At 36.0% G+C, this 20642-nt stretch overlaps 1 protein-coding gene across 1 annotated transcript; it reads left to right on the plus strand.

Moving 5' to 3' along the window:
- Window positions 1–15830: 15830 nt before the first annotated feature.
- TAS2R42 (taste 2 receptor member 42) lies at window positions 15831–16763 on the plus strand. Its single transcript, XM_008055929.1, has one exon. It carries the CDS (start codon window positions 15831–15833, stop codon window positions 16761–16763), a length of 933 nt encoding a protein of 310 aa, XP_008054120.1.
- Window positions 16764–20642: the final 3879 nt, after the last annotated feature.

Consider the following 20642-nt stretch of genomic DNA (forward strand, 5'->3'; position numbering starts at 1 on the left):
CTTGGGTTGATTCCATACCTTGCTATTGTGAATAGTGCTGCAATATACATACAAGTACATGTGTCTTCTTGTTATAATGATTTACTTTCCTTTGGGCAGATATTCAATAGTGAAATTGCTGGATCAAGTAGTAGTTTTACTTTTAGTTCTTTGAGAAATATTCATACTGTTTTCCATAGAAGTTGCACTAATTTATATTCTCACCAAAAGTGTGTAAATGTTCTCTTTTCTCTACAACCTTGCCAATATCTGTTATACTTTGTCTTTTAAATAATATCCAATCTGACTGGGGTAAAATGATATCACATTATAGTTTTAATTTGCATTTCTCTGATGATGAGTATTTTTACATGTACCCATTGACCATTTGTATGTTTTCTTTTGAAAAATGTCTAAAATAGTTTGTAAATACTTTCTCCCATTCTTCACGTTGTTGGTTCATTCAGTTGATTATTTCTTTTGCTGTGTAGACAGTTTTTAGTTTAAGTCTCATTTGTCTATTTTTGTTTTTGTTGCTTATGGTTTTGGAATCTTAGTCATAAATTCTTTGTCTAGACCAATGTCTAGAAGAGTTCTTCCTAGAGTTTCTTATAGTATTTTCATAGTTTTGGGTCTTACATTTAAGACTTTAATCTATCTTGAGTTCATTTTTGTATATGGTGAGAGATAGGAATCCGGTTTTATTCTTCTGCATATGGCAATCCATTGTTCGCGTCTGAAAAATGTTGATTAATTATAAAATACTTAAATAAAATGTGTTTTCTTATAAAATATAAAGAAAAGGACAGGAAATTTAGCATATGAAAAAAGAAAGCCATCGTTCTTTTTTGACCACATTGCATTAATATGTATAACAAATACATCATAGAAGAATAGACATACAGGAATATTAAGAACATAAATTGCTGATAATATCCAGTTGAATTTCAGATGACATTTCATATAATTATTAGCTTTATTCTTTCACATTGTATCTGTTAAGAAATTTTTACAAGGTCTAATGAAAGGTTTATATGACTGAAAACGTTTCAATTTTCTCCTCCATTTTGACCCATCATTCTAATCAGAGCTATAATTACATTTTCCCTGGTATACACAGCTCTTTAACAACAGTCCTTTAACTAGTATTTCTGCTTTCACTATGGCTACTTTATAATCCCATCTCAGCCCCACAGTTACAGTATTAATAGTTATTTAAAAATTCAATTCTTATCATCCCACTTTCTTGCTTAATCCTACCAGTCTTTTCATTGGTTTTAAAATAAAGACTAAATTTATTTGTATAGTCTTACATGGTTTGGTCACTGACAAAGATTTTCATTCTCATTTCACAGTAATCACTCCCTTACTTGACAATGACCACTTTTAAACCCACAAAAGGTATCCTCCTCATTTTGCCACTGCATGTTTAGGAATATTTCCTTTACCCAGAACAGCCTTTCTTCTTATCTTTCCCTACTCAACTCCTGTCTTTTTTTAAAAAAATCAGATCTCGGATGAAGTGTCACCCCCTCAGGAAAGTTAGCTACACTTACAAAATATATACAGAGAATAATTTTTTTTCTTCAAATTCCTCTTTAGTTTATAATTGCACTCTAGATTAATGTCTGTCTCCATCACTATATTGTGAGCTTCTAGAAAGCAGAGCCATGTCTGCTATACTTATTGTTGTGTCCTCAGACCCAGAATAATCTACCACATGGTAGGTATTGAATAAATATTTGCTGATTTAATAAATCAATTTTTGACTCTGGTGGTTTTTGTGGGGCTAGGTAATAGAAAATAAAGTGTAAATAGATCAGTTTTAGCTTTGAAAATTTGTATCTGTGTTTAGGTTCACCAGAATAATCTGAGAGTAGAAAGGTTTGAGGAACTGATGATATTTAGCATAATAATGTAAATTTTGGTCCCAGAGGTGGATGATGTAGTTGTGTTGGTTAAAGAGCCTCTGCAAACTATTTCTTCTTCTTGGGATAAGTTTACTGAAATTGATGTTTTCGGTGTGAATTTGACCTGATTTTATTCTAGCACAGTGTTTTTCTAATTTTTAAAAAATTTTTTATTTTAAGATTGTGGGGTACAATTCAGGGTTAGGTATGCAAATATTCATGGTACAGGTACCCTTGTTGATGAAGTGTGCCCTCCCTTCCTCAGGAAGATTCCCACTACTGCCAATCCCACTTCCCTGCCCCCTACACTCCTGCAGTTTCCTGCTACTGTCAATCCTTTTCTTGTAGTATTATGACAGTTGTTCAAGGTCCACTTATGAGTGAGAACATGTGATACTCAGTTCTTTGTTTCTGTGAAAGATCACTCAGTATTATAGACTCTAAGTCCATCCAAGTTGCTGCGAAGTTCATGATTTTTTTCTTCTTTGTGGCTGTGTAATAGTTCATTGTGTATATGTACCCCATTCTTTTTAGCCAATCCTCTTTTGATGGGCAGCATGGTTGGTTCCATGTTCTTGCTATTGTGAACAATGCTGCGATAAACATACATGTGCAGGTATCTTTTTAATGGAGTAATTTAAGTTCTTCTGGTTATATTCCCAGTGGGGGATTGTGGGGTCATATTGAAGGTCAATTTTTAGAACTTTTAGGAATCACCACACTGATTTCCACAGAAGCTGTACTAGTTTACATTCCCATCAACAGTGTAGAAGTGTTCCTTTTCACCACATCCTCTCCAGCATCTGTTATTTTTAAAGTTATTGATGATGGTCATTCTGACTGGAGTTAAGTGGTATCTCAGTGTGGTTTTTATTTGCATTTCTTTGATGACTAGTGAGGCTGAACCTTTTTTCATGTATCTGTTGGCTGCCGTATGCCTTCTTTTGAGAACTGTCTATTCATATCTTTTGTTCACTTTGTTTTTTTCTTTTCAGCACGCTTGAGTTCCTTGTAGATCCTAGATGTTAGGCCTTTGTCAGACATAGAGTTGGCAAATATTTTTTCCCAGTCTGTGGGCTGTCTCCCTGCTCTCTTGATGGTTTCTTTGGCTTTGCAGAAACTTCTCATTTTGATGAGATCCCACTTGTCTATCTTATCTCTTATGGCATGGGCACTTGGTGGTTTTGATCAGGAATTGGTTGCCAGTTCCAATTTCCATAAGAGTTTCTCCTGCATTTTCTAAGGTTCTTATAGTTTGAGGCTTTACGTTTAGGTATCTGATCCATTTAGAGTTGATTTTGTGTATGGGGATAGGTAGGGGTCCTGTTTCAATCTTCTGCATGTGGTCAGCCAGTTTTCCCAGCACCGTTGGCTGAATAGTTCTCCTCTCCCCAGTGGTTGGTGGTGGAGGCTTTGTCAAAGATGAGTTGGTTGAGTAATTGAGGTTTTGCTTCTGGAATCTCAATTCTATTCCATTGGTCTATATGCCTGTTCTTGTACCAATATCAGGCTGTTTTGATTATTGTAGCTTTATAATAAAGTTTAAAATCTGGGAGTGTGATACCCTCTGATTTTTTTTTTTGCTGGGGATTGTTTGCCTATTTGTGGTCATTTAGTTTCTATATGAATTCTTGTATTGTTGTTTCTAGATCTGAAAAGAACGTTGCTGGTAATTTGAAGGGTATTGCATTAAGTCTATAGATTGCCTTAAGTATAATGGACATCTTAGCAATGTTGATTCTTCCAATTCATGAGCATGGAATATTTTTTCAATTATTTGTGTCATCTTTGATTTCTTTGAGCAGTGTTTTGTAGTTTTCATTGTAAAGGTCTTTCATGTCTCTGGTTAGGAAGATGCCAAGGTATTTCATTTTTTTGTGGCTATTGTGAATGGAATTGGACTCTTTATTTGGGTTCCCATTTGTTTATCATTGGTGTATAGAAATGCAATTTTCTTTTGCACATTTATTTTATACCCAGAAACTTTGCCAAAGTCCTTTATCAGTACAAGGAGGTTTTTGACAGATTCTCTTGGGTTTTCGAGGTGTAGAATTATGTCATTGGCAAAGAGGGATAACTTGATTTCCTCTTTATCTATTTGGATACTCCCGATTGCCTTCTCTTCTCTGATTTCTCTAGCTAGAACTTTCAAAACTATGTTAAATAAGAAGGGTGAGAGTGGGCATCCTTGTCTTGTTCTGGTTTTAGGAGAAATGGTTCTAATTTCTGTCTGTTTAGTAGTACATTGGTTTTAATTCTAGCACAGTGTTTTTCTGATTTTTAAAAAAATTGAATGCCCTTTTAGGGGTCACACATCCTCTATTTTATCATAGCCTTCATTTTTGCCTATTTTTCACACCATTAATTTTAAAAATCAATTTCATGGTAACTAGAGGCATTTGAGTTTGTGAACACTAATCAGATTGCAAGGCCTCTAGGGACTAATGCTAGACATGGGGGTCAAATGAGTGTATGAGGCTGACTGCTCATGACAGTATCGGAATCTTGGCCTTTTTGGTGGGAACTGTTATAAAAAGAAATCCAGGACAATTTGTGGTAAATTCTGACATCTCCAATTGTGATGTCTCCAATTGTAATGGTAGGCTGAGTGTTAGACACAATACTGATGCTTTAGGAGCATGTGTATAGGAGTTCCTCTTTCACTTTTGTTTGTGGATGTGCAGAGGCTGAGTGAGTAGCAATCATGGAGACATGCTGAGCTCCGGGCACTTCTTTGTTGGGAGCCGGCCTTGGAGGTCCACCTGATTGACAGGGTCCTGCTGGGCCGAAGACCCTGGGCCACAGGGTGAGCCCGGGAAGCTGAGGCCCTTCTGTCTTCCACCTTTGCTGTTTGATATGGCTGAAGAAACTCTGTGCAGTTGTGGAAGAAGAAAATGGCATGTTTATGCGAAGTACTCACACCTAACCTGAGAATGTCATGATTCATTTTCCCATTTTCCCACTATGCTACTTGGCCTTTTCTAACATATGCAAGGGTTAAACTCTGAAGCACATCAAGAATGCTTTCTTTCACTTGGTTATAAGTTACTAGATATTGCTTGAATAAAAAATGATATTAGTATATTCAATCCTTATTTGATTTAGAATTATGCAGTTTAGTGTTTAGACATAAGGTTTTATAGAAGCACAAGTTTATAGTAAGTTCATTATGAATTCATTATAAGTTCTAACACGTATCTAGGAGTTATGTAGTTGATTTATAACACTGTTTTCACTGACTTAGGATAAAGATTAATCATTAAGGTTTTTACTTAATTCAATAGTTAAAACTCTAAGTTAACATTTATAGAGTGAGTTTTCACTGAACTCATAATATACTAATCAGACACTTTTATGATAAATTAACTAAATGCAGAAAGCAACCTTGGGGGCCTGGGAAATATCACTAAAATAAACACTGCAGGATAAGAGAAAAGTAATGAAGACACATGGACAAGAAAGGCGATTACAAAGTTTTGAAGGTCATAAAAGCCCAAAAGAGAAAAACTGCTATATGAAGAGCTGTGCACCTGGGAACTTTCTTGAAGCACTTCAAGGACTGTAATTTGGGACTCTTTTGAAGAGAGTTGTTGGCAGTGCTATTCTAGACATGATAATTGTTTTATCCATGTATTAATCGTAATTGGTAAATGTAATATCATACAAGTTTATATGATCAATATACATATGTATGAGGGTTGACAAAAATTATTAGGCTCTGGTTATGTTTAGCAAGGTTTTTACTTTGAGTCATTAATTAAGTTTTAATGTTATAGTTTAGTGTTTTATAGCTACTTTGAAGATTGTTTTAAGTTCATAAGTTTAAGTTCATACAATGATAAAATTGGTGCCTCAAAGATAATAATAATTGCTCCAATGCCTATCTTAAGATAAAGATGTTTTCCAGGACGTTGCCAAGCATAAGGGAAAACAGCCAAATCACCATTATCCTAAACTTAAAAGTTCATTAGCAATTATGCAACCATAATAATTTTAGTTGTGCTAGTTTTATTTCATTATGTTTAGTTCACTTTATATGTTTATTCAGAGTAAAGATTAGTGTATGTATTTTCACAGTAAGTGACTTTCATAGTCATTCTTTAAATGCTAGTTACTGTTGTTTGGTCAAGTTAATGGGCTTCATATTCCTACTATCACTAGGTACAATCTATAGTTTTGTCTTAGTGATTTTAAGGCTTTTTTAATTAGACAAGTGATGTGAAACTGAAATCAAAGTAAACCTTGTATGCATTATGTTTAGTTTAAGTGAAAATCCTTTTAAACTTATCTCAAGACTCATTAACTGAAAGTAGATAGTGTTTTTGGCTTATTCGTTTCTTCTAAAGACCGCTAGATGGTGGTAACTTTTAAAGCATATGTACATGAAGGAATTTTCTTTGTCTTACTCCTTTACGAATGGTATAAAAGCTCTGTGTTAACTAACATTAAATTGCCATCTGTTCAGGAAGCAGGTGTCCGAGTATAATATTTTCGTCTTTCGCCTATCCATCTCTCCTTTAGGAAATCTCATGACCCTTGTGGGGCTGGACCCCTTCACTTCTTTTTACTCCTTGTGCAGTATGATGTAAAACAAACAAATAAAATGACAAGTCTGTAAAAGAAAATGAAAATTAGTTTCACTTTAGAATATTAGAAAACCTCAAATAATAAATTTAACTATTGCAAAAATCATAAAAGAATAATACAACTGGGTAGGATGTATTCCTGTATAAGATGATTTACATTAGGAATATATTAGTGTCATTAACCTTATTACTACATAAACTATAAAAGCTATATTGATTATCTCTGACATAATTCAGGGCACATTTCTGTGAGACATCAACATTATAAAGTTCACTTGTAACAAAATAATAATGAACTTTATACTTAAAATTGAAACCCTTTAAATATTATTATTAAATTCACAATAAGCCAAGGAAATTTTAAACATCATATTATTCACATTTTTTCTAGAAATAATGAATAATAACTAAAATATAAAAATGTCTAAATATTATAAAGTAAAAAAGAATGTTATTACTTACAGGTGTTATGATTGTCTACATTTAATATACATTAGAATCTGAAAAAAATTATTTTATTTTATCATAGAGATGTGGGGTACAAGTGAGGATTAACTATGTAAGTAGGCAGCATGCAGGTGAAATTTGGGCTTCTAACTGGCTCTCACTCTCCCTGGTAGTGGAACAGGTACTCTTTGTGTTGTCATGTGCCCTCACCTTCCTCCCTCCCTCTTTCTCCTAGCAGTGCCCAGTAACTGCCAATCCTTCCTTTGGGATAATGTGACATGTTCAGGGCCCACTTATGAGTGAAATCATGCAGTATTCAGTTTTTTGTTTCTGTGATAGTTCACTTAGTATAATGGTCTTCAACTCCATCCAATTTGCTACAAAGTCTATAATTTTGTCCTTCCTTATGGTTGTGTAATATTCCATAGTGTATAAGTACCACATTTTCTTTATCCAGTCTACTTTTGATGGGCAGCAGGGTTGATTTCATGTTTTTGCTATTGTGAATAGTGCTGCCATAATCATGCAGGTGTCTTTTTTGTGGAATCATTTATGTTCCTCTGGATATATTCCCAGGAAAGGGCTTGCTGGATCATATGAAAGTTCAATTTTTAGTTCTTTTATAAATCACCACACTGCTCTCCATAGAGGCTGAACAAGTTTGCATTCCCACCAACAGTGTAAAGGCGTTCCTTTTTCTCCACATCCGTCAGCATTAGTTATTTTTGATTTATTAATAATAGATATCCTTACCAGAGTTAGGTGGCATCTCAATGTAGTTTTGATTTACATTTCTCTGATGATTAATGAAGTTGAGCAATTTTTCATGCATCTGCTGGTTGTTTGTATGTCATCTTTTGTGGAGTGTCTGTTTATGTCCTTTGCCCACTTTTTTTTTTTCAGTTGGAGTCTCACTCTGTCGCCCAGGCTGCAGTGCAGTGACATGCTCACTTCTGCATTGACCTGCTGGGCTCAGATGATCCTTCTGCCTCAGCCTTCCAAGTACTGGAACTGCAGGCACCCACTACCACACCTGGCTAATTTTTTAAAAAATTATTTATTGTAGAGACAAGGTCTCACCAAGTTGCCCAAGTAGGTCATGGGTCCCTGGGCTCATGCAATTCTCTCACCCTCCCAAAGTGCTGGAATTGCAGTCTGAGCCACCATGCCCAGCCTGCCCACTTTTTAATGGGGCTATTTGTTTTTTTCCTTTCACTCTGAGTTTATTGTAGACCCCAGTGTCAGACCTTTTCAGATGCATACATTGGAAATATTTTTTCCCATTTTGTGGGTTGTCTCTATAATCTCTTCATGGTTTCTTTTGCTGTGCAAAACCTTTTCAGTTTGATGAGATCCCACCTGTCTATCTTATTTTTTATGGCATTTGCTTCTGGGGACTTGGTCAATAATTTGTTGCTTACTCTGATGTGCATAAGAGTGTTTCCTACATTTTCTTCTAGGATCCTTATAGTTTGAGGTTTTACATTGAGGTCTTTGATCCATTTTGAGCTGATTTTGTATATGGTGATAAGTAGAGTCCAGTTTTATTCTTCTGCATGCGGTCATTCAGTTTTCCCAGCACCATTTGCTGAATATGGTAATCATTTCCCCAGTGATTGTTATTGGTGGCTTTGTCAAAAATGAGTTGGTTGAGACCATGTTTTTGCTTCTGGAATCTCTGTCTGTTCAATTGTTTTATGTGCCTATTCCTGTACCAATACCAGGTTGTTTTGGCTACTTATTTATTAATTTCTCCTTGTAATAAAGTTTAAAGTCCGGAAATGTACTACTTCCCTTTTTGTTCCTTCTGCTGAAGATTGTTTTGGCTACTCATGCTCTTTTTTGCTTCCATATGAATTTCTGTATTGTGGTTTCCAGGTCTGAGAAAAATGATGTTGGCAATTTGATGGGTAGTGCATTGATTCTGTAGATTGCCCTGGGTAGGATGAACATCTTTACAATATTAATTCTTCTAATCCATGAGCATGTGATAGTTTTCCATTTACTTGTGTCATCCTTGATTTCTTTGAGCAGTATTTTGTAGTTTTTATTGTAAGGGTCTTTTACTTCTCTTGTTAGGTGGATGCCAAGGTATTTCTTTCTTCCTTTTTTTCTTTCTTTTTTTTTTTTTTTTGTGGCTATTATGAATGGGATTGTGTGGTTTTTTTTTTTTTTTTGAGTTTGTCACCCAGGCTGGAATGCAGTGGCACACTCACAGCAACCCCAGTGGCACACTCACGGCAACCTGCTGGGCTCTGGTGATCCTTCCGCCTCAGCCTTCCAAGTAGCCGGAACTACAGATGTGCACTACTGTGCCTGGCTAATTTTTTATTTATTGTAGAGGTGAGGTTTCGCAGGCTGGTCTTGAATCCGTGGGCTCAGGCAATTCACTCGCCTCAGACTCCCAAAGTGCTGGGATTGCAGGCTAGGCCACCAAGCCTGGTCAAGGGATTGTGCTTTTTATTTGGTTCTCCATCTGCTTGTTGCTGGTGTGTAGAACTGCAACTGTCTTTTTCACATTGAATTTGTAACCTGAGAGTTTACTAAAGTCATTTATCAGTGTGAGGAGGCTTTTGACAGACTCCCTAGGGTTTTATAGGTATAGAATCATATCATCAAAGAGGAATAGTATAACTTCCTCTTTTCCTATTTGGATGTTCCTGATTTCCTTCTCTTGCCTGATTGCTCTGGCTAGGATTTCCAGCACTATGTTGAACAGGAGGGGTGAGACTGGGCATCCTTGTCTTGTTCCCAGTTTTAAGGGAAGCACTTCCCACTTCTGCCCATGTTGCACAAAATGTTGGCTTTGATTTTATTACAGTTGACTCTGTTTTGAGGACTGTTCCTTCTATGCTTAGGTGCTCAAGAGCTTTTATCAAGAAGGGATGATGTATTTTGTGGAATGCTTTTTCTGTGTCTGATGATGTAATCACGTGGTTCTTGACTTTTCATCTGCTAATGCGCCAAATACTTTTATTGTCTTGTGAATGTTGAACCAGCCTTACATCCCAGGAATGAAGCCCATCTGGTCACAGTAGATGATCCTTGAGATGTGTTGATGGATCCGATTTACTAGAATCCTGTTGAGAATTTTTGTGTCTATGTTCATCAAGGAAATTGACTTATAATTCTCTTTCCCTATTGGATCTTTGCCAGAGAGCCATCTTTGTGATAGACATAGTTTAAAGCCAACATAGTGTTAAATGACTGCACAAGGAACATGTCTTAAGTGTTTTGGATTTATATCTTTGTTATTTCCAGGAGAATCATCAAAATACAGGTAGATATTAGTTTTCATCTACTGGTTTGTTTTAACATCAAATGTGTTATATCCACTTAACAGTGCTCATTCTACCTCCATCTGCTTGTTTGTGGAAAAAAAACCAACTTCTCTAGTCTCTTTCTCTAAGGTGTGTGTGTGTGTATACATGCATGTGTATGTTTAGGATGTGGAGGGAGGTATTTGCTTCTATTGGCTTATTTCTTTTCACTTCATAGGTATACAGGAGGTAGATCAAATTACTATTGGCTCAAAGAACTATATCTATTAAATCAAACATTTGTTTTCTGATTGAGTCATGTAATCTGCACATAGTTAATTTTAGTGCAAATTGAGGCAACACCTATCCATTATTTAAATCCCATTATTTTCAATACCAAGGTTCTGTAGAAAAAAATTCTAGTTATATCCAGTAATGTCTGCTTTACTTTTTAAATCCTGCTTTAATAATCATAAATAGAATTTGAAATATTCAGTTAAGAATTAAGAGTATAAAATTCAACTCTGGGCATAGGAGATTAAACAAAAGCTTTATTAGCACTTATTTGGAAAATTCAGATAGGGCAGGGCTGTTTAAAACAAGATTGAGACTTGTTCTGGAACACAGTACGTGAAAAACACAGTGTTAGGCATTTTATACATTATCTCATTTTCCATCAGAACAAACCTTCAAAATAGTGCCATTATAAACATTTTACGAGAGAAATAAAACATTGTCAGCATCCCACATTTTCCCCTTATGTCCCTTCCTAATCACTGTCATCATCCAACTTCTCAGACAAAAAACTATCCTGATTTCTAATACTATAGTTTAATAGTTTTGCATCTTTATAAAAATTGATATGTAAACTTTTGTGTTTCTGTTTGTAAGATTAATCCATGTTTTGCTTAACTGAAGTTTGTTTATTTACATTATTTTATAGTATGTACAATACCACCATGAATATTCATATGCATGTTCTTAAGAGAATATGTGCACCAACACACATAAAATCATTTTATCCAGAGTCAGACATATTGTAAGAGTTCTAGAAATGCTACTTGTTATTATTTCTGTTGTCATTCATGCTTTTATAATTAGTAAAATAACATGCCTGCTATGGTTTGAATGTATCCCCCAAAGTGCATATGTTGGAAAGCTTGATCCCTGGTGTAGAGGTGTTAGTGGGTAGAACCATCAAGAGGTATTTAGGTCATGAAGGTACTACCCGCATGAATGGATTAATACAATTATTTAAGGACTGGATTTATTATTACTGGAGTGGATTCTTTATAAAAAGAAAATACAAGCCTCCGCCCTTTTTTCTTTCTTTTTGCCCTTCTGCCATGAGATGATATAGTAACTAGGCCCAGTTTCTATTCATAAGATCCTAGAAGATGCTGGTTTCTATTCATAAGACCATGGGAGAATGACCTCAAAAGTATTTCGGAGATCTTGGAGGCAAGCTAGCACCTTAAAGTGAAGACTTCTCAAGGGGTACCTGAAATACCTCAGGTATCCTGTACTGCCTCAGGTCTCTGCTCCCTGCGTATCAATGAGGTGCTTCTTGGCCACCCCAGTCATTGCTCAAGCCAGTCCAGGTGCAGCATGGGCTGCAGTTCTGGAAGGTATAAGTCATAAACCTTGTTGTATACATGTGATACTATTTCTTCAGGCTTGCCGAATGCGAGAGCTGTGGAGTCACAGCTTCCTCCACCTAGATTAGATTTCAAAGGATGTCATGGGCTGCCTGGGGTCCAGGCAGAGACTTGTAGGGGAAAAGCAACAGCAGAAAGAGTCCCCTTAGGGCAAAACCCAGTAGAGCTGCAAGAGTGGGACTGCTGCGTAAACACCAAAATTGTAGAGCTACGAGTGTGCAATGCTAGGCTGGGAGAGCTGCGGGCACAAGACATCAACCCATGAAAGTGGCTCAGGAGTGGATAAAACCCAGTGAAGTCATGGGGGAAAGGTTGCCCAAGGCACTGGGGGCCCAAGCCCTACCCTAATGTGTTCAAAAGGTGGAATATGGAGTTAAACATCATTCTCAAGCTTTAGGATTTAGTATAGTTTGTCCTTGCTGAGTTTTGGATTTACTTGGGACAAGCTATCCCTCTTTTCCTGCCTATTTTTCCCTTTAGGAATGGAAATGTCTATGCTATGCCTATTCTTTCATTGTATTTCAGAAGTAGATAACTTGTTTTGATTCCACAGGCTCACAGTCGTAGGAGAATTTGCCTAAGAATGATTTGTGAGTCTTACTCATATCTGATTTAGATGAGACTCTGGACTTTGGACTTTTGAGTTGGTGTGAAATTAGTTAAGACTTCAGGGTTATTGGAATGGAGTGAATGCATTTCGCACGTGAGGACATCAATTTGGGGGCTGGGGTAGAATCCTATGATGTGAATGTGTTCCCTAAAGTTTGTGTGTTGGACACTTGGTCCCCAGTGTGGACACTTGGTCCCCAGTGTGGGAGGTGGGAACTTTAAGAGGTGTTAGGTTATGATGGCATCACCCTCATGAATGAATTAATGCTGCCATTACAGGAGTGAGTTTTTTATCATGGGAGTGGGTTCCTTATAAAAGATCTCTCTCTCACTCATAAGTGGACCCCGAACAATGATCATAATACTATAAGAAAGGGATTGGCAGTAGTGGGAAACTGCCAGGAGGCAGGGGTCACACTTCATCAATAAGGGTACCTGATCTCAAGCCAGGCAAAGTGGGGGCCAAAGGGAGGCCCAAACTTTACCTGTACAATGACCACTTGTATACCTCACCCTAAATTGTACCTCACATCTTTAAAATAAAATAAAATAAAATAAAATAAAATAAAATAAAATGTTAAAAAGTTTCAGCTAAAGAAATGTCTCTGTTTTTCTTCTTCTCTATTTCTCTCCTTCCTTGTGCCCCCACCTTTGCCCTTCTGCCATGGGGTGATACAGCAAGAAGAGCTCTCCTGAGGTCAGCACCTGGATGTTGTTTCTCTGGATCTTCAGAACTGTGAGAAACTACCCAGTTTGTGATATTCTGTTGTAGTACATGAACAGACTAAGATAATCCCTAAAGTTGTTTATAATTTCCTCCATAGGTGTTATTTGGTTTCTTTTCAACTAATTTCTTGGCTCATTTCTACAATTATTTTAGTACTTTAAAAGAGACATATCTGAGCAAGTGGACATAAATAGCATATCAGTTACTACCCTATCCTTGACAAGAACTTCTAAATAGTACAAATGTCCTTTATGCTAACGTAAGAAGAGCAAATTCTGGCACACTAAATTCTCTTTGCAGTTCTGGTCTTAAAATTATGAGATAAGAGAGTATCATAGATGTTTTATTCCAGTAATATTTCAGATATTGATTCCCCTGGCACCTGTGCACAGAGCAGAGAATAAGGTCTACAGTGTAGTGCAGTCAAGTATATTTGTAGATGTTCAAACAATTCTGTCCAATGACAGACTGCAGGGCATGCCAGAGATCCTATTCTTTCCACTCTGAACCATATTCTGACCATATTTTTTTCATATACTTGGTTGAAGAGACACTTTGGTTGGATTTTAAAATTTACTATCTGTACCTTTTCCCCCTACATGTTTTACAGCCAAAGATACGGATGCAAATCTGTTAGGCAAAGAAAATGCAAAAAGAGTAACATCTATATTTTCATAGTAGCAAAGGAGAAACTATCTTGTCACCTATCATCTCACATGGAAAAGTACAGTCAATAGCTATGGTAGAAGAAAAATGTCAAGTGACTGGACTAGGTGAAAGAAGCAGGGCTGGAATTTATGGAAATGGGGATGACTGATACTATTAATATATTAGAGGTAGTCACTTCAGACTGGAGACAATCTATAATTAAGATACCAAGCTGTAAAATTTAATACTTTCAATGACACACTAAGATAATTGTGTGTCGTTGAAAATATTAACTTACAGTTCCTGGGTAACATACATAAAATGGGAAAAATGTGTGATAGTGATTTAAATTAAAAAATGAAAGTTTTGACTATATTTAATATTTACATGTATCAATTGAAAGCAAATTTTTATGGCCAAAAAAGCGATGTCCTTTTCAGACTTTAAAACATTTTCCGTAAAGTTTTCATACACTTTTTAGTGTGAGATTTATTCTTAGATATATAATATTTGTTGAGGTTATGGTGATTTTTAACCCTATAAAAGAATATTTCTTTTTTAACTGTTTGTTGATGATATGAAGTGGAAAATGTTTTTGAAGATTTATTTTGTATCAAGAAAACTTGCTAAAAGGTCATATTCTAATGATATATTGGAGAATACTTTTGGATTTTCTTCACAATCTCAATCATAATCTGTGAATAATGAGTTTTTTGCTTTACAGTATTTTAAATGGTAGGCTAAATTGATGTTATTATATCTGTGACTGAAACAAATAGAACATGTTTAATGGTAAAGAGCAAAACCGGGAGTGTGTTTAATTTCGAACATGTTACTCTAAGATACCTGAGAAACATTTAGACTAAAATATCAGTTGGAGGTCTTTAACGTCAAAAAACTACTTTGAATTTTAGTGTCTTTTGGTATTCAATCATTCCAAAATATGAATTGTCAGTTTTTTCATGAAATTTGAAGTATCTTTAAGAGTCAAGGCAAATGCCACCTTTCTTTTCTCTGCCACAGTAGTGCTTGCATTTCTATTTTTTACTTTCAAATTGCATTCTATTCTTGGTTCCTTCTCATTAAAAAAAAAAAATGAGACTTCTTAAGCCGGGCTTGGTGGCTCAGCCGGTAATCCCACGCCTTTGGGAGGCTGAGGTGAGTGGATTGCCTGAGCCCGCGGGTTTGAGACCCATCTGGGCAACTTGGCGAGACCTCATCTCTACAATCAAAAATTAGCCGGGCGTGGGAGCGCATGCCTGTAATTCCGGCTACTCGGAAGGCTGAGGCGGAAGGATCGCCGGAGCCCAGCAGGTCGAGGCTGCGGTGGCCGGGAGCGGCCACTGCACTTCAGTCTGGGCGACAGAGTAAGACTCCAACTCAAAAAAATTAAAAAAAAAAAGAGACTTCTTAATGCTTTCAAATTTGTGGTAATATATACTGCATTTGCACAAGGTCAGACACATAGCAGGCACTCACAAAATACATCCATTGAATAACAATAAATTATTTAGATTCTGTCTAAAACTTTCTATGACAAACAACAGATATATTTGGATCCAGATGGTGTAGTATTTCTGTTGAGGAGGGAAATAAAAATCAATGAAAACGAATCTGGCTCATATTTGCATGTCCACATACTTTAACCTTTTAATCATCACTACAAGTGGAAAACTTCGGCCCACGTCAATGATAAATGGATACAGAAATGGTTCCGTTTAGAATTTAGTAGCTCTTTCAAAGAAATAAAAACATTTTTATGAAGGTATGAGGGACTGTATTCCTTAGTAGGTCATTCTGGATTAAGACTGGAATTACAATAAAAACAGAGAAAAAATTTCCTTAAGTGTATGAGACTGTATTCAACAGCAGAAGATTTTGATCAAGACTGGAATTGCAATACAAACAAAGAAGATAAGTATCAGAAATAAATGTTAGTTTGCAACAGTTTGGTTGAAAATTTATTGAGACAAAGTATTAACAACTGGATTTTTTTTCCTATGGCAATGTTCACTGGATTGGATGAAATCTTTGTGATACTAGCAATAGTGGAATTCATACTGGGAATGCTGGGGAATGTGTTCATTGGGCTGGTCAACTGCTTGGAATGGGTAAAGAACCAAAAAGTCTCCTCAGCCGACTTCATCCTCACCTGCTTGGCTGTCTTCAGAATCAGTCAGCTGTTGGTGGTACTGTTTGATTCATGTATACTAGCACTAGCTCCGCGTTTATACATCACTTATCGACTAGCAAAATCTATTGGTATACTTTGGAGAATAAGTAACCACTTGACTACCTGGCTTGCCACCTGCCTAAGCATTTTCTATTTCTTTAAGATAGCCTACTTCCCCAACTCCTTTTTCCTCTGGCTAAGGTGGAGAATGAATAGAGTAATAGTTGTGCTTCTTATATTTTCGTTGTTATTGCTGATTTTTGAGTATGGGTTGCTAGAAATGTTTACTAATTTGTGGATTAACATCTATAAAATGGATCAAAGTAATCTGACTTTATATTTAGATGAAAGCAAAACTCTCTACATTGAAAACCTGACTCTTCTTAGCGTGACCTATTTGATCCCCTTTGCTCTGTCCCTGACCTCATTGCTCCTTTTATTTTTGTCACTGGGGAGACACACTAGAAGCTTGGAGCTCAACTCCATGGGTTCTAGTCACTCCAGGATAGAGGCCCATAAGAGAGCCATAAAAACGGTGATGTCTTTCCTCTTCCTCTTCATAGTTCATTTTTTCTCCACACAAGTGGCAAATTGGATATTTCCTATATTCTGGACCAACAAGTACACAGAGTTTATTTTATTAGCATTAAATATCTTTCCCTCAGGCCACTCATTTATTCTGATTCTGGGAAACAGCAAGCTGCGACAGACAGCCTTGAAGGTGCTGTGGCATTTTAAGAACCATCTAAAAAGATCAAATTCTTAAGCTTTATAGACTTTCCAGGATATTTTCTGAGGAAATGACATAGTGAGGAGTATTTCAGGATTACTTCTACTGTTTTGGTTTTTTTCCCCACTAGGTTCCTTTAAGCATTGTTGAATATAACTGAAATTTTCCCTAACCAGGTTGCTTTTTATCATAATGCACACATTGTCAGCCAGTATCATTTTAAAAGTAATCATTTTTGTTTAGAGCATTGGCATGTAATGTGCTAAAGTCTCAAATATTATTTAAACTGTATTTAATTTTATATATAAAGTATATGTAGCTGCAACTCGTGGGGAAAAAGGCATGCGATTCTTCAGAAAGCAAGATAAATTATAAACTTGAGTGGGTAAAAGATCTCTAAAATGTTAATAGAAAATTTAATTAAGAATGAAAGTCATAGTAGGAAGAAGGTAACCCAATGGCTTAAAAGTCTAACTTTTTTTTTAATTGAAAAAACAATATATTTTTATTATTAGAGGTCTTAATAACATGGGAATAAGTTGTGTGAGAATAGGAATAATATTTGTAGCATAAAATAAATTATCTTTAAATGAAAACTGGAAACACATGATTGTAATGCTAACAATTTGAAACATTTTTGGTTTCTAGGTACTTAACTGATTTTGTTAAATTCTAGGACATGCAATACGTATTTTCAGAGAGGCAGCAATCAGTGTTTCGATCATGTTTTGTAATAGAACTAAAAAATACAGAAAAAGAATCCTTTAATTCAGAATTATGCTATATTACTACTACAAAAAATCATGATTACATTTTGAGAATAATTGTGTTTATGTATGTGCCTGTGACATGCATTTTATTACAATTTAATCACTAGAATTCTTAGAGGAACAAATAGAAACAATGTCAACAAGGAAGGCATAGAGAGCCAAGTTCATAACAGAATGTCATAAGTTTATTGTAAGTTTTGGACAAGCATATGTATATACATGTATGTACATATAGTGCTGATTTGGCTGTGATAATCTAAATTTAGATGAAGTGACTAAAAGTTGTAAATAAGGTTAAGAGTGAGAAAATTTACTATAAAATTTTGAATATGATTATATGAATTATAACATGCATATGTAGTGAAATTTTTAACATTTTCTTCCTAATACACATAAAACTAAATTGCAAGTAAATCTGGGTTATGTGGTGCTTTTATGTACTACTAATAATGATGTTGATGCATGGTTTTAATGATAATATAGTATCTGTTCTATTTAGTAATTTGCATTTTATAGAATAAAATGTAATATTATTCTGAACACTTAGTATTTTATCAAGGATTATACTTATATAACCTAATAAAAGGCAATGTGCAAAGCAAGCTGAATATATTTTAGACTTAGCTACTAAGTTTGTTTCGAAGCTGTTCTTTCATATAAATGACTTAAAGATAACCTTGCACTCTTTTTTTTTTGAGTTGGAGTCTCACTCTGTTGCCCATGCTGGAGTGCAGTGGCATACTCATAGACACCACAGCCTCAACCTGCTGGGTTCAGGTGATCCTTCCACCTCAGCCTTCTAAGTAGCCAGAACTACAGGTGCGTGCTACCATGCCCGGTTTATTTTTTGACTTATTGTAGAGACAAGGTCTCACCAAGTTGCCCTGACTGGTCTTGAACCCCCAGGCTCAGGCAATCCTCTTGCCCCAGCCTCCCAAAGTACTGGGATTGCAGGCTGAGCCACAGCACCTGGCCACCTTGTACTCTTTATAAGATGATAACCAAAAGGACTATTTAGTTTTTAGTGTACTAAATTTTGCTCTAGTAAGCAAGATAAAATAATTGAGCCAACTTATGAGCAACCCTGGCTTCTAATAGTGGGGCCTAGGGGTAAATAAGTAAATGTCTATCTAGGGGTAAGTCCACGCTTAGGCAGCAACCTTAGGGAGACGAACTATAAGGAACAGGGCCCAGTTCTTGACCATGAAAGCAAAGCAGAAAGCTAATAAACAAAAATCCGAATATCACATGTTCTCACTCATATAATGGACCTTGAACATCCAATGCAATACTATAAGAAAATGACTGACGGTACTGGGAAACTATGGGGGGGAGGGGGATGGGATTAACAGTAGCAAATATCTGTCGGGGGATGGGAAAACACTTCTTATCTACAGGGTGCCTGAATGAAACGTCATTGTACACCTAACCCTTAACTGTACCCCACAAAACCATAATAAAAAATACTGATTAATTAAAAAAAAAAAAAAGAATAGTAGGCTACTGTCTGGTTATTGTAATTGATGTGTTGCAGTTCACATCTTTGAATGGCAAGTGAGGTAATGCTCTGCTCCTCCATGTTCCTCAAAACAAGGCCTTTGTGGGGGGACTAAGCAGCAGCCAAGTCACATTCCAAAAAGAGCTGTTCCCAACACCTTCATTGCAAGTCTCATGCAACCTGGAAAAGACTGACATGATTATGTCTTACTGTGGTACTGAAGTGTAGAGAAAAGAGGGAAATTATCACTGGTTCTTGTTGATGCTCATCCTCCCACCTGTCAAATGTTTATTTTGAGAATCTGCATGTAATGATTGTTTATTTCAGTTCATCCTGCCAGATAGTCTTGAGGGAACAAACAATGTGCTTCTACTGTTAAAACTGGTTTATCTCTGATCCCTAGACCTAGCTCTGAAGACATAAATCAGGTACACGAAGGCATGTTTTCTTAGACCCTACTGAACATGTACATCAGATAGAGACTCATATCTATACTAATCTCCAAGAAAGAGGATACTGAGTTTCTTGATGTCTAAGATGGTTTGTCTGTTATTTCCTAGTGGGTGGCTTCTCCTAGCAAAATCTTGATTAGACCCCATCTTCTCTGAGTCAGGGTCATGCTTTAAGGTTATGCATCATTTCTCAATCATTCCCTATTCTCTCATTCCATTCACTGGACAATGTGTTGTCAGGACCCTAACACCCAGCTTCAGAATAAAACATTGAGAAACATAAATAGGAAACTCTTTTTGTCTCCTTGAATACCAAATCTCATTATACAGCATTTCAAATTTAAAAAATCAGTATAAATGCAGCACCATGTTAATAAGTTAGACCACCATATCTTAGATTTGTCATAAGGAAGGGCCAGTGGGCATGTTTCCCTTTAAGGATTTTTAGAAAATCCTTCCATTTTGAAAATGAAAAGGGTTAGGTTTAGTTAAGTTGAACTAGAAAGATTACAGAACAGTGTTGACTTTTCAGGAACAGTATACAAATCTTTCATAAGTCTATATATAAATGGAAAAATTTTCCATAATTTTAAGGAGTGACTTTATCTTCTTGCTCTAATACTTGTTTCAAAACAAGCCTTATTCATTTTCTCTTCTTCTGTGCTCCTAGTAGGATTACTAAGTTAGCACTCATTTATTTAACAAATAGTTATTGAAGACCTACTATTTTCCAGTCCCTTCCTGTGATATGAATTGGAAATAGACCAACAAACAAGAAAAACGTCCCCCTCATGTGGTTGCCAAAAAAATTGGTGGCCAATGTTATTTGTCAATCAGAGCCAAAACTGACTAAATGGGAAACACATTGTCAAAGAACAAGGGGGCAAAATTCTTCTTTGTTCCCGGACAATCAGAGACTTGCAGCTTGTAGGTAGAGAGATTGCTGCCCTTGTTTGGGCGGCACTATAAGGCACACATCCAGGACCTTTCAATGAGCATCAACAATGTAACCCAGGCCAATTAAATCAGAATCCCTGGGGGGTGTCCATAGGTACTAATTTGTCTTTTTAAAGTTCTCAAGTTAATTCCAATGTGCAGTCAGGGTTGAATATCATTGTATTAGAGTTACAAAAAATAAATAAAAACATAAAATAAAATATATTTTACCATAAATTAATTTAATTTAATTTTTAAT

The sequence above is a fragment of the Carlito syrichta genome, unplaced genomic scaffold (genome assembly GCF_000164805.1).
Source record: "Carlito syrichta isolate Samal-C Ts95f unplaced genomic scaffold, Tarsius_syrichta-2.0.1 Scaffold302035, whole genome shotgun sequence".
Classification (NCBI taxonomy): domain Eukaryota; kingdom Metazoa; phylum Chordata; class Mammalia; order Primates; family Tarsiidae; genus Carlito; species Carlito syrichta.